General features: G+C 38.8%; 3 protein-coding genes across 3 annotated transcripts in view; 1 reads left to right on the top strand and 2 right to left on the bottom strand.

Annotated features, from left to right (window-relative positions):
- Window positions 1–66: 66 nt before the first annotated feature.
- On the top strand, window positions 67–5,985 carry LOC131366759 (major intrinsically disordered NOTCH2-binding receptor 1-like). Its single transcript, XM_058411490.1, has 3 exons — window positions 67–2,235; window positions 3,409–3,660; window positions 4,677–5,985. Exons 1-3 carry the CDS (start codon window positions 1,972–1,974, stop codon window positions 4,866–4,868), a joined length of 708 nt encoding a protein of 235 aa, XP_058267473.1. The 5' UTR covers window positions 67–1,971; the 3' UTR covers window positions 4,869–5,985.
- Window positions 5,986–7,531: 1,546 nt separating this feature from the next.
- Window positions 7,532–19,026, bottom strand: isoc1 (isochorismatase domain containing 1). Its single transcript, XM_058411489.1, has 5 exons — window positions 18,682–19,026; window positions 17,176–17,295; window positions 15,249–15,452; window positions 13,788–13,904; window positions 7,532–10,379 (listed from the first exon to the last, which is right to left on the bottom strand). The coding sequence occupies exons 1-5, from the start codon at window positions 18,937–18,939 to the stop codon at window positions 10,233–10,235; spliced, it is 846 nt and encodes a 281-aa protein (XP_058267472.1). The 5' UTR covers window positions 18,940–19,026; the 3' UTR covers window positions 7,532–10,232.
- Window positions 19,027–21,608: 2,582 nt separating this feature from the next.
- The window catches only part of slc27a6 (solute carrier family 27 member 6), a 29,647-nt gene continuing 24,700 nt past the window's right edge, over window positions 21,609–26,555 (bottom strand). The window contains exon 10 of the mRNA XM_058411488.1: window positions 21,609–24,893. Coding sequence (XP_058267471.1) covers window positions 24,717–24,893 — 177 coding nt within the window. The 3' untranslated portion in view covers window positions 21,609–24,716. The remainder of the gene's footprint in view (window positions 24,894–26,555) is intronic.

Raw genomic sequence — 26,555 nt, 5'->3', positions numbered from 1 at the left:
AGGGGCCGAGCCCAACCCCTGAAAAACAACACCTGAACTCAATGATTTGGAGAGGTGTCCCAAAACTTTTGGCAGTATAGATAGATAGATAGATAGATAGATACTTTATTCATCCCAAAGGGAAATTCACAATTTCCAGCAGTAAAAGAGACAGACAGAGAGAGAGAGAGAGAGATATTACTTGTGCCAGTTGCTGGTTCTCAAACAGTAGGCCTATATTATGTCTTGAGGTTTAACAGCACAGGCACGTGAAACATGACGTCACTGTGAGGGGAATAGTGGAAGTGATTTCCCATGGACCCTAGGTAAGGTATGTTTCCAGAGAACCTGGTCATCATTTTCAAGAGATGAGAAAGCAACTGAGAAATGTACCTTTACATACACAAAACAATTTGTGAAGGTAATTAGCTGAATATTTAGAGTGGAAAGCTTGGAGTGTAACATGGCTGATCTCAGTGAATTCTACCACGTAAGCCTATGTGACATAAATTTGGTATCATAATCAACATTTAAAGTTGTTTTTCATTTTTAAAGTAAAGCACACAAACACTCAGAAGGTAATTAGGATCTGCCAAATTGGTTTTCAGGAGTTTATTATAAGCTCAAAGTAGCGGCAAATTGATGCTGGCGAATTTAGCCCGGATGCTTGAAAGCTGGCAGCTCCCCGTCAGTGCAGTGATGATGGAGAAGAACAGCTGGTATGAATACAGCATGCTGCTAAGCAATTCTGCCTCTCTCTCTTCTCATCTGTTTTAGGTGATATCCAGACAGACTTTTTGTGACAGTGCACTCTAACCTGTGTCACCTAAATCACTCAGAATAGTAAGAAACTGACCTTGGGACTTCAGGTTACACAGCTGAGCTCAGTACTCAGCAGAATTAGATGTGTGTTAGAGCATGAAAAGCACCAGACTATGCAGATCAAAGAATTGTAATTAATAATAAATATGAGCTCTAATAAGGCCACGACAGGATTTCTGTTCAAGAATGAAAGTAGGTGTATTTTGGACATACACTACATTGCCAAAAGTATTGGGACATCTGCCTTCACATGCACATGAATGTAATATGGAGTTGTCCCGCCCTTTGCAGCTATAACAGCTTCAACTCTTCTGGGAAGGCTTTCCACAAGGTTTAGGAGTGTGTTTATGGGAATTTTTTGACCATTCCTCTAGAAGCACATTTGTGAGGTCAGGCACTGATGTTGGACGAGAAGGTCTGGTTCACAGTCTCCACTCTAATTCATCCCAAAGGTGTTCTATGGGGTTGAGGTCAGGACTCTGTGCAGGACAGTCAAGTTCCTCCACACCAAACTCACTCATCCATGTCTTTATGGACCTTGCTTTGTGCACTGGTGTGCAGTCATGTTGGAACAGGAAGGGGTCATCCCCAAACTGTTCCCACAAAATGTCTTGGTATGAAGCTGAAGCATTAAGAGTTCCTTTCACTGGAACTAAGGGGCTGAGAACAACCCCTGAAAAACAACACCTGAATTCAATGATTTGGAGGAGTGTCCCAAAACATTTGGCAATATAGTGTATGTAGATGCTCTTTAAGAAGTGTAACACAGATATCAGGTAACCAATTACTGAAACAGTTAACATTTCCTTATTTTACTTTTTTTTAATAGAGGTAAAAGGCAAATTGCTTACCGCTTGTTGGGATTCGTATTGAATTAAGAAAAATATTATTGTAATATTCTTATGATATTATAGCATACATTATACTGTACATTTAGCTGATACTACCATGATGGCAAGGTATAATGTCTGTAAAATTAAAACATACCCAAGAAGCATCCCGGGCTAAGAATGAAACCTTCATCTGGACATTTAAAAGAAACGCTGATGTTTGTCTGAACTAGTCCATGGTTTAAATATAAAGAAGAAAGGCAGTTCTTTTTGTGTTACATAGTCAACAGATTAAAGGTGTGAGTTTTCTGTCATCACTTCACATGCGTTCCTTTAAACCATGCAGTGGGTTAGAAAGGGATACACACACCTGCCACTGACACCTGCTGCATCATTAATAAGTAATGAGTGCAATGAGCCTGAGTCAAGAGAAGTCCATGCTAGCCGGGACATAAACATGGACATTACTGTTCTTCCTAACAATAATCATCCAGAGAAATTCCTCCAACTTGATGTGGGGATGCTACCAGCCACCCACGGAATGTTCCAGATAGGAGCAGCACTTTCGGGCCAGAGGCAGTGGCACAACAGAGTATACTCACAGGTAAGAGAGCTCTCGTTAGCACCAGAGCAAAACATAAGGCTTGATTGTGTAGAGGTGGATAAAGTGCTTGTGTTAATTTGAATTATTGAACAATTTTATGTTTCCAATAATCCTAAATGTTTTTTTCCCTTTGTTCTTTCCTCCAAATTAAAATCTACCTGTTGCTTATATTCAGTTCTTCTGTGCTTTGATCCTAACCCCCCCCCCCCTCTCTGTCTGCCTCCCTCTCTCTCTCTCTCTCTCTCTCTCTCTGTGTCTGCCTCTCTCTGTCTGTCCATCTGTCTCTCTCTCTCTCTCTCTCTCTCTCTGTGTCTGCCTCTCTCTGTCTGTCCATCTGTCTGTCTGTCTGTCTGTCCATCTGTCTCTCTCTCTCTCTCTCTGTCTGTGTCTGCCTCTCTCTGTCTGTCCATCTGTCTGTCTGTCTGTCTGTCCATCTGTCTCTCTCTCTCTCTCTCTCTCTGTCTGTGTCTGCCTCTGTCTGTCTGTCCATCTGTCTGTCTGTCTGTCTGTCTGTCCATCTGTCTCTCTCTCTCTCTCTCTCTCTCTCCTCCAAATTAAAATCTTTCTGTTACTTATATTCTTCACTGTGCTTCAATCCTAATTTTTAAAAAAAAATTCCATTTCTCTTTGTTACCACCTTTTTTTTCCTACACTTGTCTCCACACCTAAAACATACAATATTTTTCCACAGATCTGATCTAATCGACGGAATTGATCTGCTGTTACTCTATTTTATGTGTATACATTATGTGGTGTTTTAAAATGTGTTTTTTTTTTTTCTAAAATGAAATCTACTTTTACACCGATCCCCCACATGTCTCATCTGAACAGACTAACTAACCCAAGCTTACATCTAAGGGTGCGGTGTCATATGAATATTTCAGCACTTAATGAAACAGCATATTTCCTACGTGTAAACTTTCTTCACAGTAAGTTTTATTCAGATATTCAAATCAAGACTCAGACTGGAATTTCAGTCAGTCTCCATGCATATTGCTGGCTTTAATCATATATATATATATATATATATATATATATATATAATCCTTTCTAGTAGTGCATATATTATTCAGCATATTGATAACCCCCCCATCATTATCTATTCAACACAAGTACATGCTGAACATATTCACTGGCTTCAAACTTAATGTCCATTCTGTATTCTTCCTTCAGGGAGAACAGAGAAGAAAAAAAGAGGAGGAGGCAGAAAGACCAACATCACCAGAGGACATGTATAACTTCAGAGACAGTGAGCTGGAACAGCACATCACACCACTCACTCTGAAACCGAAGATCAAGCAAAACCCACTCTATGTAGACCTAAGGACTGTCGACATGGAGGAGAACCAAAGAGCTAAACCGTCCTGGACCATTGATGACTATGACAGACATTCTTTACATGGCAACCTAGCCAATTACCTACAGGTACAGAGTGGTATTATTTGTAGTGTCACTCAGAAAATAGTGAATAAGAGATAAGAACTAAATGCTTGTAATAATCAATACTCTCAGTTAATGTTGAGACTATTGATGAATTAATGTCATAGTTATTCAGATGTACTGTATAGTGAGGTCTTTTGGGAATCAGCTATGGATCCAGACTAGCATTCCTGAAAGTGGGGTCCACTCTGTCTTTGTCTCTCTCTCTCTCTCTCTCTCTGTTTCTTTTACTGCTGGAAACTGAATTTCCCTTTGGGATGAATAAAGTATCTATCTATCTATCTATCTATCTATCTATCTATCTATCTATCTATCTATCTATCTATCTATCTATCTATCTATCTATCTCTTTCTGTCTCTGTCTGTCTTTCTGTCTCTCTCTCTCTCTCCCTCCCTCCCTCCCTCCCTCCCTTTCTCTCTCTTGTCTCTCTCTCTGTCTGTCTGTCTATCTGTCTCTTTCTCTCTCTGTATCTCTCTCTGTCTCTCTCTCTCTGTATCTCTCTCTCTCTCTGATCTAAATTCTAAGACACAAGTTTAAGGGACAATAATGGGGGAAAGTTTTAAGTGTAAACAATTAATCATGGGGCTTTTTTAACGTCCTAGACTTAGTCATCACCTCAAAGCAAAGCGGCTGACTCAACAAAACAAAATTCCCCAGTTATGTAGATAGAGTTACTGCAGTGTATAGGAGTGAAACTGTAAGATACAGGGTTGTAGTATGATGCTACTGCAGAAGGCATTTCACGCCTCCAGAGCCCAGGTCAGCGAGTTTCACCTGTCGTTGGTCTATTTTCTCTGGGTTCTGCCATTTTCTCCCGTCTCTCAGAATAGATGAATAAATGAATGAACAAATAAATGAATGGATAGAATGAAATTTTAGGTGTGACACGTGCGGTCCTCTGTGCTTAAGATTAAATCTGCTCTGTGAAGTATTTGTGTTCAACGTTACAGACCGTATCTTGAGAGGGTGCCCACGCCTGATGATTTCTCTTCTCTCATAGGAAGACCCTAGGAAATTAAATTTTTGGCTGGAGGATCTCTACACCCCAGGCTTCGACTCCCTGCTGAAAAAGAAGGAAGCAGAACTCAAAAGGAAAAAGATTTGCAGAATACTGACTTCAGTCCTTCTGTCGGTCTGCATAATTGTGATTGTTATCACGGTGCCAATTGTGGTGACACAAAAAAAAGTCTGATTTAGAAAATTAAATGCAGGAAGACAGACTTTTAATTAAGCACACGGTTCAGCAGTAAGGTAGGTAAGGCGTCTGTGTCTGTAATCGCAAGCTATCACTGTTTATTTCATTCCTGCTTCCTGTTTGAGGAGTCACTATTGTGTCACTTATTTATAATGTTGTATGAGCTTACACAGGAGCTTGGTCGACGCCTAATTTAAAGAAACACGATTTACAGTAGTCGTGACACTATACGGAATAATAGCGCCACCAAGTGACCAGAAACCATGTCCCAAACCTGACACAATGAACAGTACAGCCATTTATTACAATAAACTACTTATTGATCGTCTGCTTTTATAAGGAATTGTATTATTTAAAAAAAAAAAAAAAAAAGATTAACCAGTCTTTAAAAATAAATAGAGCAGCTTTAACGATGGCGACTGGATTTAGTTTTAGGATTTCTTCTAATGAAATTCCAGAAAAATAATAATTTAGACTTCAATTGGAAATACATTATTTAGGCATCTCTATCTGATCCCATGTCTCAGCATTTCAGCTGCTGAAGAAATTCGATAAATGTTTCAAGGTGAATGCCATCTTGAAATGATTTAGAATAATTCATTCTGTCATCCATTATTATTCGAATTTAAATGGAAATAATGCAGGTGAGGACAATATCATGGTGTGTGTGCAGTTATTATCTTCCATCACAATGTCCATCACTATGACAAGGACCAAGATAGCTTGGGGTGTGTTATTTATCTCTCTCTCTCTCACACACACACACACACACACACACACACACACACAGAACAAGTAGATATTTATTTTGCAAGGTAATTACGATACACTGCTTTGTTTTTGTCTGATAATGACTACACTGCTTTATTTATAATTATCGTCATCAAAAAAGTCAATAAATTACTCCTGACTTTATCAGCACATGGCTGTTGTGTGTAGAAATTCACATACTTATTCAGAAATTTGAAGAATTTGAAGAAGCAAGCATTAATAGAGAACTGGTCAGTTAAATATGCTAATTAGAACATTAAGCCACACCCAGATAGTGATCATTTTCACATGATTTGCATTTTCAGATGTTTTTGAGCAGTTTCACAAAATCCTATTATTGATTTTTGGTTTATTTTTATATGTTGCTTAGCGTGGCTTTTTTTTTTTTCAGATTATACACTATAAAATATCTGTATGGATTGCATCACTTGTAAATCAATTGATTATTTGCCAAATAAATAAACCTAAATGCATTGTGTCTTACATCAATTAGCCATAACATTATGATCAGTAAGAGGTGAAGTGAATAAGACTGAGTATCTCCTCATCATGGCACCTGTTAGTGGGTGGGATATATTAGGCAGCAAGTCAACATTTTGTCCTCAAAGTTGATGTTAGAAGCAGGAAAAATGGACAAACGTAAGGATTTGAGCGAGTTTGATGAAGGACCAAATTGTGATGGCTAGACCACTGGATCAGAGCATCTCCAAAACTGCAGCTCTTGTGGGGTGTTCCCGGTCTGCAGTGGTCAGTATCTATCAAAAATATACTTTAAGTTCTGTACGTTGTGAGTAGGTCAGGCACATGGAGGATCTGCTGCTAACATCTTGGTGCCAGATACCACACACCTTCAGGGATCTATAGAGTCCATGCCTCCACTAGATCAGGGCTAGTCAGGGCTGTTTTGGCAGCGAAAGGGGAACTGACACAATATTAGACAGATGGGCATATATATATATACAGCCCTAGAAAGGATTAGAGTGCTTATTTGTCCTGCATTGATTACCTAGTTTTCAGCCTGTCATGATGTTAGAAGCAATTGATCTGTAATCTATATTTTGCAGTCCTTTTTGTCTTTGTTGGATGGCTTCTACTGACTTACATAGAAAGCTCTCACAGAGCAGATAACAAATGATCAAGCTCAATCACAAACCTCTCATGTGTTCTCTGTGCAATCTGCACTGATGACACTGGATCTCGACTCTCATGCTGCTCCATCATTTTATAAATCCAATCTTTCATGATATCTCTTTCCATGTAATCATAATTCATTCAGTACACTCACCGCTGACAGATTTACACTGCAAATTTTTTACATTTCTGACATTACTTAGTGGACAGTGGTGGTTCAAGTGGTTAAAGCTCGGGGTTGTTGATCGGGGGATCAGGGTTCAAGCCTGAACCCTGCACCATTAAGCACCACTGTTGGGCAATTAAGTAAGGCCCTTAACTCTCCCTGCTCCAGGGGCACTGTATCATAGCTGCCCTTGCTCTCTGACCCAAACTTCCTCAACTGGGATATGTGAAGGAAAGAATTCCACTGTGCTGTAATGTATGTGTGGAGATAATAAAGGCTTCTTCTTACCCTTAAGTTAGTAGTCTTTATTTGTCACATATGCATTAGTGCACAGAGAAACTCTTCTTCGCATACCCCATCCTTGGGGGATGGGGTCAGAGGGCAGGGTCAGCCATGATGCAGTGCCCCTGGAACAGGGTGGGTTGGGGGCCTTGCTTGGCGGTGCTGGGGCTTGAACCCCGATCTTCCAGTCAACGACCCAGAGCCTTAACCACTTGAGCTACCACCACCCCCTTTTCCTTTAGACTGAGTTACTGTTTGTTTTAAAATAATTCAATACCCTATAAAATAAAACCAGCATTTACTCAACACAGTGAATATAAACATTTATTACTTACTTTACTTTTAGCCGTTACAAGAATCTACAGTAACGCGAACAGAGTGCACAAGTATTTTGCCACATCACATAGGCTACCTGCGAGAAGTACAATGGACCTGTTCATAAATAGGCACTGAAAATATTTGTCTTTCTCACACACTGATACACAAACATCTGTTGGAGCCTGGTTCACAGGCGCATTCTCAGTTAACATCTGGATACACTTAAGAAACGTGCAAAAAGAAAGAGATCAGTTTTATCTGCAGCAATTTGATCTACAGATTTATTTATCTGAAACGGGGAAATGCTGGAGCGTGTTTGAGATCATGAATAATAATATTTCTTTTTCTTCTGGAAAATCATTTCAAGCTCATCTCAATTCAAAACACAAAGCCTTTACACGGCTAGTCACAGAAATGTGTTACTTATTTTTATTACAATTCATCTGCACATCACAACACATTACCACATGAGGTGGTAATAACATTTTTAAGCAGGGAAATATGCCGAGTGTCCACTTTATTACTGTAGGAAGAACTGTAATTTCATGCAGATATCTAATAATGTGGCAGCAGAGTAATGCTTCAGGAGCTTCAGTTCATTTTCACATTAAAGTTCAGATTATAGTTGTAGCCCATCTACCCCAAGGCTTGACATTTTGTGCATTTTGCCATGCTCTTCTGCTCATCATGGTTGTAAAAAGTGAGAGTCAACTCTAGAAACTGTTGTGTGAAAATCTCAGCAGTTTCTGGAATAACAAAAAACAGCCATTCATATTTCCCACCAACTTTGCTCTGATGTTCGATGTGAACATTAACTGAAGCTCTGGACCTGTATCTGTGATTTTTGTATCGAGCTGCTTGAACAAGTGTTCCTAATAAAGTGGAAGGCACACGTATATTTTTACATTTTTATTGAGGAGTAATAATAATAATAATAGTAATAATAAGTACTGAATCATCACTCCTCGGTTTGACAATCATCTGCCTTTTAAATGAAAAGTTATAAGAATGAAGGACACCCTATATCACATAATATCCATGACTGAATGCTTCCTGTTTTTCTATACAATAACCAAAAACATTACGTATGCATTAAATTCTAGTTCGGCAATACATGTGTGTAAAAATATCATCAGTAACTATATTATTTATATATTTATATATATATATATATTTCTTTAGATTTGCTTTCACCTATACATCATGAAAATCTGCTGAAATCCCCAGATACAGTATATTCCATGACATTAAAAAATAAACAAATAAAAAGCACAATCTTCCCAGAAATTATAGAATAAAATGCTGTGTGCATGTCTTTTTGTCCACGAGATAAGATCAGGTGTATCCAGACATGATACCAGATCTGACACGCAAACAAAAAGAATGTCAAAAAGTAATCACACACACACACACACACACACACTCGTACAAACCTTAAGGGGCAATTCAGTGCCAGTGCAGTTTCGAAAGATTTGGGCATAAAGACGCTCAGAAAACATGAAAATTTGGGATGGGGGGGAAAAATACACACAAACAGTTTCAAATACACAACAAAGCAACAAAAAATATTTAATATAATTCAAAATAAATACAAAAATTCCTTAAATATAACCCACTCCATAGGGTTGAACAATTTTCCACATCAAATGAACTAAAGATCTAAAATAAAGAATTAACATAACACCTTCACCAATACCTAATCCTAGACCTATTAATAATTTAGTGCCATTTCTGCCCTATTAACATTCACATGATTTATAAGCATGTTAATTAATTGCTTGTAACATATTCTGAAGTTTGACCAAATGAGAGGTAGTCTGCTTTTTCTTAAGCAGACTTCAACATATAGAGCTTAAGATAAAAAGAGGCAAAAAAAACCCAAAACACGCATGTTACATGTTTACAGATCACGGTTTAGTGAGAGATACACAGAACATACATTTTGATCGTTATTTATAGCCCTATTCGAGCAAAATGCTACGGAAACTACACACATTACGTTAATAATTCAGTACAGACGCGTATTGCAGTGCAGGTCCTCATGCTCCAGTGGCTTATTATTCATCTCCTAATTAGACCTTCTGTTCCAGTCACAGAGGTTAGTCTACGGCTTGGGATCTTCTACTCTAGGTTTATTTATGACGGTGTTGGATTACGGTGTATTGAATGCGACTTTTACCGCATTTTCTGTACATGTTAAATGTATTTTGTAGGCAGGGGAAATCAGAGGTTTCTGTGAAATTGTGTGTATTCTTAAAGCTTAGAAAGAAAAGAAAAGAAAACAGAAGGTAAAGAGTACACTTCCAGGCTGTTACGGTTGCCAGAGTGGCTACATTCACACTTCCAGCAATGTCCTGACGAGCAACAGAACCCATTGAACTCGCTCATTTAACATTTAAATGGCCGTAGATTTCGCTTGGTTTACGAAGCAAGAAATCCGTTAAACGTTGAATAAACACGCTGGACTAACCAGGTTTATTGCACGGCACATCTAAGAGGAAATGCTGAGAGAGAGAGAGAGAGAGAGAGAGAGAAATCCACCACCGTCTATAAATACAAGCTTGGAACGGTTTTGAATATATGAGATAACTTTAACAACTTCAACACACCCATCACAGCTGAAGCATTTCTGCAAAAAGGAGGACATATTTAAATGAAGCCAACAGTGGAGTGAGTTTAGCGCCTCACGTCGCTCAGACTTTAGAGAGCAGGCCTGACTCAGGAGCGCTGGCTTTAATGATGTTCTGGATTTCTTTGAACTTCGGATGCTCTTTATCCGCCACGAGTTGCAGGAGGACCGACTCGCTGGTGGTGACGATGATGCCGGTGCGTGCGAGCCGCTGAGAGACAGAGCAGCTTTTATTAGCAGAGTCGTGTACTCAGAAATCACGAACACTACTTCATGCAACCATGGTTTAATCACAATAAAATGCATTATGAGCATTGGAAACAATTCTTTATTATTATTAATAATATTATTATTATTATTATTATTATTATTATTATTATTATTATTATTATTATTATTATTATTATTATTGTTGTTGTTGTTTTTCCAGTCTTAACACAGCCTTAAGGCCCGGGATGTTATTTTTAATTAAAAAGATGAATTTCAGAGAGAGAGATGAAAATCAATACCGCTCCAAATAAAAATACCACTTCAATATACCATGAAGGCTTTAATCACAGATATCGGAAGAAACCTACGACTTAAATTTATCAGAAGGAGAAAAACGAAAAAAAGAATTTTACTGCAGTGAAATGACATCATGATGTGGACAGTAACACTAGGACTCACATTCATTATGGGGATAGAACTCAAGAAAAAAAGCCAAGATCCCTGGCAAGAACCTCGAGTATTGATTGCTACCAAAGCTCAAGAGTGCCAAGTTGGCACTGAATATTCTATAGAAGATTTATATCACAGAACGCTGTTTTTGGCTGACAAGCCCTGACGCTGCAGCCCCAAAGATTTAGGAAGCGAGCCAAGACGCATCACAGATTCCAATATAGTCCTCTTCGAAAACTTTTAAGGACACAACATTAACCATCACCAAGTGTCTGAGATACAAAGTGCTGCCAAGTGCTTGACAGGATTATCCTTAACCAGAGGCGATATTTCTGCCATGGTCTTGAATAGTGGAACTGACAAAGTGATCAGATTAGAAATTGTGAAACCTACAGCCTCCATTACTGCACATGCTGACACGATAAGATGCTGAAGCCACTAAGCTCTCATCATTCACTGATCTCTGGGCATTAAAGCAATCCACTTTCAAAAATCCACTCCCAATCTTTCCAATTAAAACAGGAAACACTGACGGTCAGGAAACACTGTTGACCGATTACTCGCCTCAGAATTCATTTCCTAGAAGTGAAGTTAAAAATCCTTGCTGTATTTATTTTTCTAGTTAAAAGAAGGTCCACCTCCAGCTTACTCTGACTTGTACACGTGACATCGTAATTACAACTTATAACGAGCTTTTAAAAACAAAATTCCCAGGAGAACTTTAACACACAGTCAGTGTCATACACTATACTGCCAAAAGTTTTGGGACACCCCTCCAAATCAGTTCAGGTGTTGTTTTTCAGGGGTTGGGCTCGGCCCCTTAGTTCCAGTGAAAGGAACTCTTAATGCTTCAGTTTCATACCAAGACATTTTGGACAATTTCATGCTCCCAACTTTGTGGGAACAGTTTGGGGATGACCCCTTCCTGTTCCAACATGACTGCACACCAGTGACCAAAGCAAGGTCCATAAAGACATGGATAAGTGAGTTTGGTGTGGAGGAACTTGACTGTCCTGCACAGAGTCCTGACCTCAACCCCATAGAACACCTTTGGGATGAATTAGAGTGGAGACTGTGAGCCAGACCTTCTCGTCCAACATCAGTGCCTGACCTCACAAATGTGCTTCTAGAGGAATGGTCAAAAATTCCCATAAACACACTCCTAAACCTTGTGGAAAGCCTTCCCAGAAGAGATGAAGCTGTTATAGCTGCAAAGGGCAGGACAACTCCATATTACATTCATGTGCAGGTAAAGGCAGACGTCCCAAAACTTTTGGCAATATAACTTCATTACATTCTTCACTCCACTGAAAAAATGGAATATGTGGTGGGTCAAATTTATTATGTATAGTTTACCTTAAAATATTCTGTTTTACTCGTTTAAATGAACTTGGAGTTCAATTTTATTCCAGGATTTTGAAAATACATGACTGAATCATGTTAGATGTAGTTAAACAAACCCCTTCTGAACAATGAAGGTAGATGGAAAATGGTGAATGAATAAAGAAGCTCTTGCTCTTGTATTTTCAGGCAGAGAAATAGACTCTGAGGTTACTGACGAGGTCAAGTCTGGATACAGGAAGGGCTTACATTCTGGTGCAGTCATAACAACACTCTTAAGACAGTGGAGAGGACAGTGGACCTCCACAGCACCAAACCCATAATTACCATTTTATATCACTGTGTAAGAGTCCTGCAGATTTTGGGAACTATTAAAAGGCAGGACCTGAAAACTAACAGTATCTATCTCAAAAAAGTGACTTAAAACAAGCCCACACTTCACACAGGAGCTGTGAATTCAGTTTTACAGAGCCACTATTGAGTCTGTCCTCTGTATATCCATCACTGTCAGGTCTGGCTCAGCCCTCGGTCAGGACAGAATCAGGCCACAGGAGATTGTCAGGACTGCATAAATGATCACTGCCTGTATTTTTCCCCGAGTCAGGAAACAGGCGATCAAAATCACTGCTGACACTTTACATCCCGTACCTTCCAAATTCCAACTTCTTCCTTCCGGCAGATGCTACAAATCACTGTGCGTCAAAACAGCCAGACACATAGATTCTTCCCAGAGGCCAGCTAGCTCATAATGGACATGTCTATTAAGGAACCTTTTCACTTTTCAATACGACACCACCACAAGCTGAAGCACCCTTTTTCTTTTCCTTCTTCTGCTGTGCAAGAAATTCCTTTATACATAGAGTTTAGTAATGCCTGTTAATATCCCGGGATACATTTATTTATTATAGATATTTATTTATTGTATTTACTTTCTGCTAATGTGAAATGCAGTCACATGTGTATCTTGTGTGTTCAAATATACACTGACCAGGCATAACATTATGACCACCTGCCTACTATTGGATTGGTCATGCACTGTGCATTCTGATCAGAACCAGCATTAACTTCTTCAGCAATTTGATCAACAGTAGCTCGTCTGTTGGATCGGATCACACGGGCCAGTCTTCGCTCCCCACGTGCATCAATGAGCCTTGACCGTCCATGACCCTGTCACCGGTTCACCACTGTTCCTTCCTTGGACCACTTTTGATAGGTACTGACCACTGCAGACCGGGAACACCCCACAAGAGCTGCAGTTTTGGAGATGCTCTGATCCAGTGGTCTAGCCGTCACAATTTGGTCCTTCATCAAATTCACTCAAATCCTTACGCTTGTCCATTTTTCCTGCTTCTAACACATCAACATTTGAGGACATGTTGACTTGCTGCCTAATATATCCCACCCACTAACAGGTGCCATGATGAGGAGATACTCAGTCTTATTCACGTCACCTGTCTGTGGTCAAAATGTTATGCTTGATCGGTGTATTCTATCAATAACTCAGATTCTGAGTCTGACTCTGAGTCACTTTAGTTGCAAGAGCACACTTTCTAACACTGTAAATATAAAATCATGCAAGTGGCATAAAAAGTCATGCCTGATCATGTCTCGTCATTACCTCTAGTGCAAACATTCTGTCCATCATGCTTCGGGAAGACGTCGCGTCGGCTACAATGTGCACCTCAAACCCCTTCCCAATCAGGTCCAGGGCTGTCTGCTGGATGCACACGTGAGTCTACATGCACAAGATTAGGCTTTAGATGTTACTGCCTATTATCCATTAAAAACAAACAAAAAAGTTTGCATTTTATCACCATGTGTTTCGAACCAGTAGATGGCAGTGTTTACAATACAACATTAATAAACGGAAGAAAGTTTAAAACAAAAAATCATTTCAGTACTTTCAGGAACCATTCAAATATTTATTTGCGTTGAACTGAACATGCAGACATACTGTAGCATTTATTATTATTATTATTATATTTTTATTTTTTAAGATAATATCCATATATGCTGTGTTCTGCATATTTTGTCATTACATTGTTTACTACAACATTTAAGGTGCAGATAATCCACATACCATACATTGTATATTAACTAACAAAACAATTTCTATGATGACCTCAGAAACTACACTGACCTATTAGTTCCTCAAGAGCTTGTGGTTGCTGTTGTAGAAAGGACATTATTTACATTTACTTTATTATTTACTGTCCAGTGTCACCCAAATGAGGATGAGGTCACCTCATTAGGGATAATTTTTATGGATGAATACCAACTTAACATTAAACATTATCATTTTTATTCTATGTTTCTATACTTCTGTAAAGCTGCTTTGAGTCCATTGATAAAAGCGCTATACAAATAAATTAAATTGACCTGAACTGAATTTCTCTCGATTTTTGTCCGTTAAAGTTTTAGTGTCAGCATGAGAAATTGCAAAGTCCTTAGATGCGAAACCGGCCAATAAAACAGATTCGGATTCCAAAGAATATCCGTCAAGATGCCAATAGTTTAAAGCCCAAACACTAATGCCCATATAGGGCAACAATTCAGAGAGTAGATTCTGGGATAATGAGATTTTTATCTGATTATATTCTGTACATCTGCAGTACTGCTTACAGCAATGGCCTCAGTGTGCAAACTAAAACTAAACAAACAAAAAACAAAACATAAATCCTATTTTATTTATTCTTTACAATATGATTTAGCCAAAAACAGGCAGGCAGTGTGTGTGTGTGTGTGAGAGAGAGAGAAAGAGAGAGAGACAGACAGACAGACAGAGAAAGAGACAGACAGGGAGAGAGACAGACAGATAGAGAGAGGGGAAGAGAGAAAGAAAGAAAGAAAGAGACACAGAGAGAGACAGAGAGAAATATAGACAGAGAGACAGAGACAAGAGAGAGAGGGAGAGACGAGAGAGAAAGAAGGAGAGAAAGAGAGAGAGAGACAGACCAAGAGAGACAGACAGAAAGAGATAGACAGAGACAAGAGAGAGACAGAGAGAAAGAGAGAGAGAGAGAGACAGAGACAGAGAGAAAGAGAAACAGAGCATGACGAAATCATTAGTGTCGCTTACCTCTACTCCGAAAAGCACAATGCTTCGGGCTCCTGGAGTCTCAGCCAGGGCAGCTTCCACCTCTGGCAGTACCATGGAGAACTTGGTTTTGGGGAAGACCAGCTTGGCCCCGGTCAGATCCATCTCCTGTACAGTGCTGCCCAGGCCTTTAGGGTACTGCTCTGACACGATGACAGGGATCCCCAAAATACGAGCACCCTGGAGCTAAAACATCAAATTCAGAACCTTGCACTCAGTTTCATGAACTGAAACAGACTGTCTTTCACCTGATGTCTGGTGTGTGTATTAAAATATAGATAGAAAACTAAGAAGCACTGGAACAAGGACCTTTAACATAATGTTTTTAATACAGATAATACTTTTCATACTGAATTTCCATGTTGGAAAAGTCATTTAAATGGTTCTTCCTTTTCCTTATTAAATAACCAAGACGTTTCCATGTTTAGTGTTTTTTTAACCTTCATATATTTCCATGTATTTTTCTTTTTATTTATTCTTTCATTTTTTTTGTCTTAATTTTCAGTGGGTTTTTTTGTATTTTTCTTTTTTTTCTTTTCAGTTCAGTTTAGTTTAACTTTCTTTTTAGTTTTAAGTTTGAAAGTGTCTAAAAACAAGAATTTGGGACGATAACATCTTAATTCTATAAAATAACCCTGAATTTCCATACTTTTAAAAACAAAACAAAAAAAACAGAAAAAAAGAACACCACCAACAAATAGGATTGAATAAATATATATTTTGTTCGCGGCAGATAAAATATCAGAGTGAGAGATGTGAGTTTTAGTCTTGTTTTGACCTTTCCAAACTTTGTTATCTTCCTCTTCACTCTGCTGTGCCAGTCTAACAACCCTGCTGCCTAAACCATTTGGGCTTATTAAGGACCGGAGCTGAGATGGGTGCACTTTAATCATCATTGACACATTAATCATTACATGGACATAAGTATGTATACACTGATCAGCCACAACATTATGACCACAGACAGGTGAAGTGAATGAGACTGAGTATCTCCTCATCATGGCACCTGTTAGTGGGTGGGATATATTAGGCAGCAAGTCAACATTTTGTTCTCAAAGTTGATGTGTTAGAAGCAGGAAAAATGGACAAGCGTAAGGATTTGAGCGAGTTTGATGAAGACCACTGGATCAGAGCATCTCCAAAACTGCAGCTCTTGTGGGGTGTTCCCGGTCTGCAGTGGTCAGTATCTATCAAAAATGGTCCAAAGAAGGATCAGTGGTGAACCGGCAACAGGGTCATGGGTGGTCAAGGCTCATTGATGCACGTGGGGAGAGAAGGCTGGACCATGTGATCCGATCCAACAGACGAGCTACTGTTGCTCAAATTGCTGAAGAAGTTAATGCTGGTTCTGATAGAAAGGTGTCAGAATACACAGTGCAGGACGGGTCAGGGCTGTTTTGGCAGCACCAACACAATATTAGGCAGGTGGTCATAATGTTATGCCTGATCAGTGTATATGTATGAAATCAATACTCAGAGAAACAAGAAACGGCTTAGGAAAATATGTGAAAACGTTCCTAAAATTAAAATATCGGTGTTACTAAACCTCTATTTTACCAACTGGTATAATCTTTATTTATATCTGAATGAAGACAATCTCAAGATCTTCAGGTAATTTGGAAAAAGAATAATACACAGACAGCCCAGTCAGACACGGTGATGAACTGTCTGTGAGTGAAGGTCAGACGAGTGCAGCAAGGCAATAAAAATGTCCGATAAAAATAGATTTGAAGAACATAAAAAGCCCTTGCCTTTCCTTATTGTCTCTGTAAAAAGATTCACGTCTGGACAGTGTCAGTGATATTTATGATGTACTAAAAAATATGCCAAAAGATCGGGTAACACTTTAAAACTTATTGCTATGGAAAGACAGAGAGATAGAAAGACAAAAAACATGATGAATTTTTACCAGTCTTTGGCCTACGCTGATAATGTCACCAAAGTACTTGATAGCAGGCCTGAAACGTTCCTGCATGTCGCAGCAGAAGAAAATGGTGGTGGCTGGAGAAAGGTTGCCCAGTGTAGTGATCTAGAATAAAAGAAGAACAAGCAACTGACCTTAAGTGCTATTCTTTCCATCTCACTTTTTACCAGTGCAGTCTAAGAAACAAGACTCAGCTTTCTAAATTGGTTCTTCTTGCAACCTATGACTGAAGTAAAGACCTAATAAAATGGACATCTGTTAATTGCACTTGAAGGATTAACACAAATCTGTGACTAAACCCTCAAGTACAATATATAACCCTGTAATCAAGAAGCACCTCACATTGAGTTAATCCGAAAACACTAGAGAAAATAAAGCTAAAAAACTCAAAATACTACACGATAAGGTATCTGCAATCGCTACTTCAATACATCTAATGGATGTTTATTTTTTTTTATTTTAGTTATGTTTACTTCTTTTCACTCAAAGACAAAACCTGGCAGTGATGCATGGATTATTTGCACAGAAACAGATGTTAGGCAAAAGCTGGGAGTCTCCGAGGATTACATGTCCCAATTTGCAACCTCACTATTACATCACCTTGGTTTGCACAATGCAAACAAGTGTCTTTACGTCAGTGAGAATTATTTAAAAATTAGGTAAAAATGTGACTGTAAACTCAAAAAGAAGATTTTTTGTTCCTATGTACAAACCCTATAGCACGAAAGGTTCCAAGTAGAGCTGCTTTTTATCATGCACAGTATAAAGAAATATATTTTAAACCTGCTGAAGAATGTATGGTTTGTAAGCCGTGTGTGTCGAGTTCATAAACAGACATATCTCTGCGAGTGAAAAACCCTCTAAATTAGATGAAATGCATTATTTCAGAAACCGCACATCTGTGTTTGTTTGCTGAATAAACGTCCAATCCAAGTTTGATTTCAGTTTCATATTCAAGCGGTCAGTACTTTCACAGATCATTCATTACAGATGTGAGGTTTACACACATTTAACTAATGTATTTCAATCAGGTTTAGTAAGAAATCACTGGCTTTCGACGCTTCAGTTCCGCTGTTTGCTTCGACGTTACGTTGCGCGGTCGTGTGATGACGTCACAACCTCGCGTTAACTTTGATAAGAGTTATGACGCAAACGAAATGTCCTTCGAAACTTCACAATAAAGCTCAGTGTTTACCACACAGTGCACAGGGGGGTAAATAGAGCCGACTGGGACTCAACCAATGCTTGTTTCATTTCCTCTGTAATCAACAAGTTATACTAAATAACACTTTAGCAGCACCTCAGGGGGGTAAATGATTTTGGTGTCGCATTATTGTAAACAATGTACAATATTGAGCTTTTTTTTTCCGGGTCAGATAGTCAAGAAGGGACAAGCACGACAACACACACACACACGCACACACACACACACTTGCAGAGACAGCTTAGAAAACGGCGACAAATACATTTACAACAAAACAGACGCCTCACATCCGTCTGAAGAGGAACTAATCGCAGCTTGCATTTCTCCGATATGGCAAATCCCTTGGGCAGGTCCACGTACTGTCCCCATTCCTCCGAGAACACCTGAATGAGAAATTTGCGATGGACGTCGATCTGAGGGCCGTAAATGGAGAGAAACTTCTGGACGAGCACTTCGTACCCGGAGCCCAGCGGCACCGAAGACGGACGAGAAAACACGGAAAAGGAGAACAAAACGTGGACGTGGTTGCTGCTGGCGTCCGCCATGATGAGCTGAAGAGAGAGAGAGAGAGAAAGAGAGAGAGAGAGGTGTGCTGCTGGGCTTCAGCGCTCACATAGATTTATATATTCATATGACCCACATCAGCTCTGACCTCCAGATGGTGCTCAATAGTAAAAAATCACCACAGACAGAACGTGTGTGTGTGTGTGTGTGTTCCACTTGAAAACATGACTGCTCTCATTCCTGCATTATTGCAAGAGCTTTGTGTGTGTATTAGAGCAAAAGAAATATACTCAGACACTGTAATGGGGTTCAAGTAGGGGTTCATTTGTGTACCACAGAAGATACACAGGAGATCTGTTAAAGGTAGAATAAAGTCCTGCTACCAGACTAGATAGTGATTGATATACTGTACAGTAATGGCTCTGTACAACCGGATTCACAAAGCTCAGTTTCCTTCATTGTTCACGAATAATAGTCAATACCTGAAGCTGTAATTTTGTGAACGGAAGTTAAGACTAATCAGACGGGGTTTAGAGGAAAATACCCTGATCAGGCATAATATTATGTCTAATATTGTGTTGGTCCGCCTTTTGCTGCCAAAACAGCCCTGACCCATCATGCACTGACCCCTTTCTATCAGAACCAGCATTAACTTCTTCAGCAATTTGATCAACAGTAGCTCGTCTGTTGGATCGGATCACACGGGCCAGCCTTCGCTCCCCACATGCATCAATGAGCCTTGACCGCCCATTCCTTGGACCACTTTTGATAGATACTGACCACTGCAGACCGGGAACACCCCACAAGAGCTGCAGTTTTGGAGATGCTCTGATCCAGTGGTCTTCATCAAACTCGCTCAAATTCTTACACTTGTCCATTTTTCCTGCTTCTAACATCAACTTTGAGGACAAAATGTTCACTTGCGACCTAATATATCCCACCCACTAACAGGTGCCATGATGAGGAGATCATCAGTCTGATTCACTTCACCTGTCACTGCTCACAGTGTTATACCTGATCGGTGTATTTAGAAATACTCATGTCTTTCCTGACAGGTTTCATTCTGCCAAACATTAGCTCACTCAGTCAATGAGGGAAAATGCATGTATGCCTTTTTTAAGTTAAGTTAAAGCTAAAACACCCCATCTCATGCCGGGGCAGGTGTGTAAATATCTATATGAGTTATAAGTTACATAAACATGATATTAGCAGAGCATAAGGTCAGCTAACGCACTGTAGCTAAACAGATACAGTGATAGCTTAGCTCTGTCTCCTCATGGCTAGCCACATCAAACTAGCCTAGTCTATTGCTAGATAGGCTAAAGGTTTTGTATTTTTATCAATATATATATTTATATGCTGTCCTTTTTTTCATTTTATATTTAATTAAGTAACATGACATTGGTTTGAGACAATCAAACGTCTGGATTATTCTTCCAAACCCTTCCTTCTTTCTTCAGTTTCTACAGTTAGCAATTAGCCCTCACATGCAAGATTAAAAAAATGCATGGAAATACTCTAGATTAGAAGTATGGGCACAGATCCTAATGATTAATGGTCCAGCTAATGTCCGTGACTTACACAAAGCTCTGTATGCTAAAGTTTACGGCAGTTCAGCTCGAGCATGCTAATTAAAGTTAGCAGTTAGCATGGACTGCCATGACATCACTTTCAAACACACTTGGACGTTCAACTCAATTCAATAAACATACAATTTCCCCATATAATAATTTATGAGGATGTGATGGGGAGTCAGGGACGTGTCTATAAAATGACTGACCAAAAGATCAATCCAAATACATGCAAACGTCCTGGGCTGGAAGGAAGGTTTTCAAACACATCTAATACACATGTTCTACAGAATTTTTCACAATATTGTATTAGTAAGAAATAAAAAATATTGACTTTTGCACCTTTAAGGCATGCTGAAAAAGTCACCAGTTGACACAATAGACTAATTTGCATATTTATCCTATCCTCATGTTCATTTGCATATCAAAAATGTGTTTCATGAAGAAGGAGGCTTCTTCTGCAGACGAGTATAAAGTTTTATTAATAGAAAAAAGTAAGAGTAAGAAATAACACCATCCACAGTGTGCTGCTTGGAGAAAGAAATGCATGCCGAGGTGTGTGATGCAGGTCTGGTGTGTGTTATTCTGCAATTTAATAATTCTGCAGTCTAATAATAAGCGACATCAGTAGTTGACAAATACATAAGACTATGTATTTTTCTCAAACTATTCCTATTCCCGGCATTAAGACCAGATACCTAACTGAAAAGAGGATCCAGACATCCTGAACCCTGAATACTAACAAGCCTAGGAGACAATACCCAATGGACACTTTCCAAATATAACTGAAGCAAACTCACAGGTTATTTTAGGACCCTTACCTCAGGTAGCTTACGCCTCGGTCCTCAACTTGTCTGCACGCAATTACTGCAAACCAGAGCAACATGACTTTACTTACAAAAAGCTAATCGCTAAGTAATTAAATCAAATAAATTCTCTAGTTTGTAGACACCTGATGGTTTGGAAAGTCTGGATTTGTAGTATAGTCTATCGATGCTGTCCAGCATGCCTATGCTTTACATTCTGTACATGCTGTGAGAAATATTGCCATGTCATTTTTACATGCTTTTAAACAAGGTCTACAAAACCGTTCCAAAGTGTTTCATTAACAAACAAATAACAAGGACTCAGAAAAGAAATAAAGCATTATAAAACACAGATTTAATGTCCTTGCATGTTCATTTGTCTTCAAGGGACTGAAAAAATATAAAACTTGACAAAAAGCAATTAAAAGTGATTAAAAGTAATGAAAGAAATCTTTATTAAACAGAGACATCTAAACCAGTAGCACTGATCCTGTTAAACAATATAGATTTAACATTATACCTGAAAGTGATGTACTGAACATTCATTTCCATTCATTAGAGCTGGGATACAAGACATAATTAGAATTTAACATTTATGGAACATTAAACTATTTCACAAGTGAAAGTAGAACGGATATTCTTGGCATCTTTTCATACATACCACCATTTTGTTTTTGTTTTGTTTTTTGAGAAAATGAACGGAAAAAACATGAAATACACTAAATGACTTCTTACTATACAGTATTTCTGTATAGAATTTCTTTATTTTCTTCATTCTTCATTCGATTGTGAAGAATGAGACTTTAATTCAATTTTACACTGATTAAACTAATGCTGGACCTGATAAATATAGGTTTATTTATTAATAAAAGTATACATCGCTATCATCACAGAGTCGAGTGCACATGTTCAGTATAAAGGCTACAAAACAAAACCTCCAATCCACATTGCTTTCATTATTTCTTCAAGACAGCTCATTTAGAGGTGCCGAAAATCAAGCCTCTTCGGTAAAATATTATTAAAATCATTACTCCAGCACGACTCGCACAAATCTATGATTCACAGTAAATTCTGAATTATGGAAAAGAATAAAAAGGCAGTTACAAACAGAAGGTCTTGGTGTAGGCACTCTCAGTCGGCACACAATAAACATTCTCTCTGCATTAATACATATAAGGCACATTTATAGATATATGTGGATACACAAATGACCTACATATAGAGTATTGTATATGATATTACTTTCATTACTTTGAAATTTCAATATCAGTGACACAATGTCTTCCTTAATATGTAGTTACGCTGACTTCATTCACAGCTCCATTACTGACTGGAAAAGATTTCGTCTTGTGAAAGATCCCCTGCATATTTAACTCGCCCAACTTCCCTGATTGTGTTTCCTTTTACATGCTGCTCCAAATAATAACACAAGTTTACATTCCTCTTTTCACAGATCTTTTGTGACATACCAAGACATTTTGGACAATTTCATGCTCCCAACTTTGTGGGAACAGTTTGGGGATGACCTCTTCCTGTTCCAACATGACTGCACACCAGTGACCAAAGCAAGGTCCATAAAGACATGGAAGTTTGGTGTGGAGGAACTTGACTGGCCTGCACCTCAACCCCATAGAACACCTTTGGGATGAATTAGAGCGGAGACTGGGAACCAGACCTTCTCGTCCAACATCAGTGCCTGACCTCACAAATGCTCTTCTAGAGGAATGGTCAAAAATTCCCATAAACACACTCCTAAACCTTGTGGAAAGCCTTCCCAGAAGAGTTGAAGCTGTTATAGCCGCAAAGGGCAGGACAACTCCATATTACATTCATGTGCATGTAAAGGCACGGAAGGGGTCATCCCCAAACTGTTCCCAAAAGTTGGGAGCATGAAATTGTCCAAAATGTCTTGGTATGAAGCTGAAGCATTAAGAGTTTCTTTCACTGGAACTAAGGGGATTTGGAGGGGTGTCCCAAAACTTTTGGCAATATTGTGTATTCTGTCAATTTTTGATTATAAATTGAATGAGGGGGATATTGAAAATTTGGGATTTTTTTTAAAAATAATCAAACCCTAACTCACCTAACACCTTTCCACCTTTCCAGACTTGAACCAGATGTGTTTTTATAAAATCCCATTTAAGTCAATTTCAGTTCCACATTACAGCACTACAAAATGTGGAAAAGTTTGTGGGGGTGAAAACCAATGCATGGTACTATAGACCATGGAAAGAATTTACAAGATTGGACTTATAACTGCGTCTTGCTACGCAGCTGTATCTGTTTATTCATTTGCAGACACTGTGCATGCCAAAATACCTTATTTATTCCTTCTTTGGCTTTTGGAGCAGCTCTCTAAGCTGGGTAGAGGTAGCTAGAGAAAGCACTATTCAATTTAACTCTAATACCCACTCTACCAAGTTTAATTTCAAGTGGCACAGAGCGAAGGCACAGAGCAAAGGCAGCAATAACAGAAACATTATTCAGGTCCTTAGTGCGCAAAATAACAACTGGAAATCTAAATATCTATAACTCTATCTATATGTCTATGGCTTTAGTAGCTAAAATTCCTTCCCATGTGTTCACAGCAGCCACTAGCCACTTGAGACTGGTAAAAACATTTTTTCCACCATAGGTAATATTTCATTTCCATGTCTGCACTTCAGTATAGCCAAAATGTAAACTGAACATTTGTGAAACAACTGGAAGAAGCATTAAAGACATGTTGTCCTAAAGATTTTCACAAAAAGAGCTCGAAATGGCCCGTATTAAATTATTACAAAAGATGAAATTTTAAAGAAATCTGCTCATGATCTTGGATCTTGATGCATCTGACAGGCAGAGCTTCCGATCATAAACATTTGTCCATATCATGTATCTCTCCAGAGGTATGTAATTACAGAATGCAGCTATAAATATCGTAATGTTTTACAATCTGAAAGTGAAATATAATTTCATGGTGACGATAGCGGTCATGTTCATTTCCCAAACCGATCTCCACAAACACAAAGGGAACGCAGGAGAGCAGAGAGAGCCGAGGAGATGACAAAGAAGGATGAAGTAGGGACGTTAAGGCTAGGAGCCACCTGGCATTTTAAACTGTGCCAGACAGACCCAGGAGACACCAGAACCCGATACCAGGTGTGCACTGGTGAGAATCCGGCCTCTCATTCAGCTCCATCGCAGCAATCGCTCTCCTCGCTCGCTGCAAAAGGCCACTCAAGTCATTAAAACTAATTCATTATTAACCGATACTGTCTCCGTGAAATGTTCACAAAGGAAGAAACTATGCATTATTCAACATGGAGTCATTCAGGATTGCTCTCAGGCCCAATCAAATATACAACACTACAAAAGAGTTGGGCGCACTCGGGATCTTCCTTTTAGAATGGCATGTCCTTTAGATTTGTCAGTATAACAGAGCCTTGAGCCGATTACGGTCTAGAGCTTTCGCTGACCCGATACTATGCTGTTATAGATGGAGTCTGTGAGGGGAATGAAGCATTTTTCTGTGTAGTCTAAGAAGTAGAGCGGGTCAGAGACGGTGGCAGGGTTGAAGCCACTCTTCACCAGACAGAACTTCAGCTGCTTGAATGTGCCGGTCATCTCCATAGACTCCTGAATAAAACAGTGAAATAAGAGAACATTAAGTCATACGGTGCTTCAAGTCCTTTCCACTTCAACTGAAAAAAGAAATCATTTAATATCATGAGCTGCCTTGATTTCACTGAAAACAGATTACAACTGTATTAAACGAATACTACAGTACTGTACAGCTTCATCTCTATCTAGTAATTGTTGCCTTTAAACAAATGGAAACTCACGCACATCAATAGTTGCTCTAATCATATACATTTTTGAAGGTAATAAAATACTTATTTAATTTATTTAGCCCTGCTTTACTCACTCATCCTGATTGGAAAGGCATATTTTATGAACAACAGTAAATTTAATAATCATGAACAATCGCTGATGTTTTTAAAATGCCTTTAGGAAAGAAACTAGAAGTAAACAGAGGAAGCATGCACTGTCCAGTTAAATTATAAATGACATGAAGAAACAAATAGCAGACACATATGTTTTGTGTGGTTTGAATAAAAGCGCTGGCTAATGACAAACGCAACTGTTTACCATGACTGCTGTTTAGCCATGATTATGTACTAGTAACACTTGACTTAACAAATCACCACAAATGGTGTTGATTATCTGACTTTTAATGAAAGTATTATGCAGCTGAGTAGCAGCTCATTTTGAGTGCATCGCTTCAACTGTCTTCACTATAATTTCAGTAAAATTACATTTCAGCTAAATCTCAGAAAATACATGAAATTAGCTCCAAATTATTGAAGGTGGAAAACTTTCTCATTTTTCTCAGCCTCTTAATAGGACAACAAGCATATCTCACATATTTCTGATGTACAGACTTTTTATTCAAAATTTCTCCCTTTTCTTCTCTCAATCTTACTACAGAAACGGTTCTGTGCTTCATAGACAGTTACACTTTACATGGATTTTTTTATTCTAAAACAAGATATTGGCAGTAGGTGTTTTTAAACTAGCCAAATCTGGCAACCCTGTCAGTGTATGCTACTAGGTTGATCCTCTCCGCTTAAGCCAGGATGTCCAATCTTATCCGCAAAGGGCCTGTGTGGGTGCAGGTTTTCATTCCAACTGGGCAGAAGCCACACCTGAGTCTACTGAAAGCCAAGATCAGTTGATTAGCCAGTTGGAATCAGGCGTAGCTTCTGCTTGGTTGGAATGAAAACCTACTCCCACACCGGCCATTTTTGGATAAGCTTGGACACCCCTGTCATAGAGTAAAAACTGGCCATCCCTGGGTGCCCTAGGATTGTATGGAAACACAATAAACACATCTAGAAACCAAGAAAATCCACTTATATCATCAACATTTATTGAAGAGTTATTTCTACAGAATGACACTTTATGAGGGTTATTTGTTGATTGGCTGATATAAATTTTATGTTGTTGTTGTTGTTGTTGTCCTTTAGCTGCTCCCTGTTAGGGGTCACCTCAGTGGACCATCCGATCTGCATATTTTGATTTGACACAGTATTTATGACGGATGGCCTTCCTGATTCCTGAACTCTCCTATTTTATCTGGGCTTGGCAATAAACATTAATGTCCATAAACATTTAAAATACATGACTACATAACATAAATTCAACACTTTATACACTATATTGCCAAAAGTTTTGGGACACCCCTCCAAATCACTGAATTCAGCTATTGTTTTTCAGGGGTTGGGCTCGGGACGTTAG

Source organism: Hemibagrus wyckioides, linkage group LG16 (assembly GCF_019097595.1).
Source record: "Hemibagrus wyckioides isolate EC202008001 linkage group LG16, SWU_Hwy_1.0, whole genome shotgun sequence".
Taxonomy (NCBI): domain Eukaryota; kingdom Metazoa; phylum Chordata; class Actinopteri; order Siluriformes; family Bagridae; genus Hemibagrus; species Hemibagrus wyckioides.
This window is presented reverse-complemented; position numbering and strand designations above follow the sequence as displayed.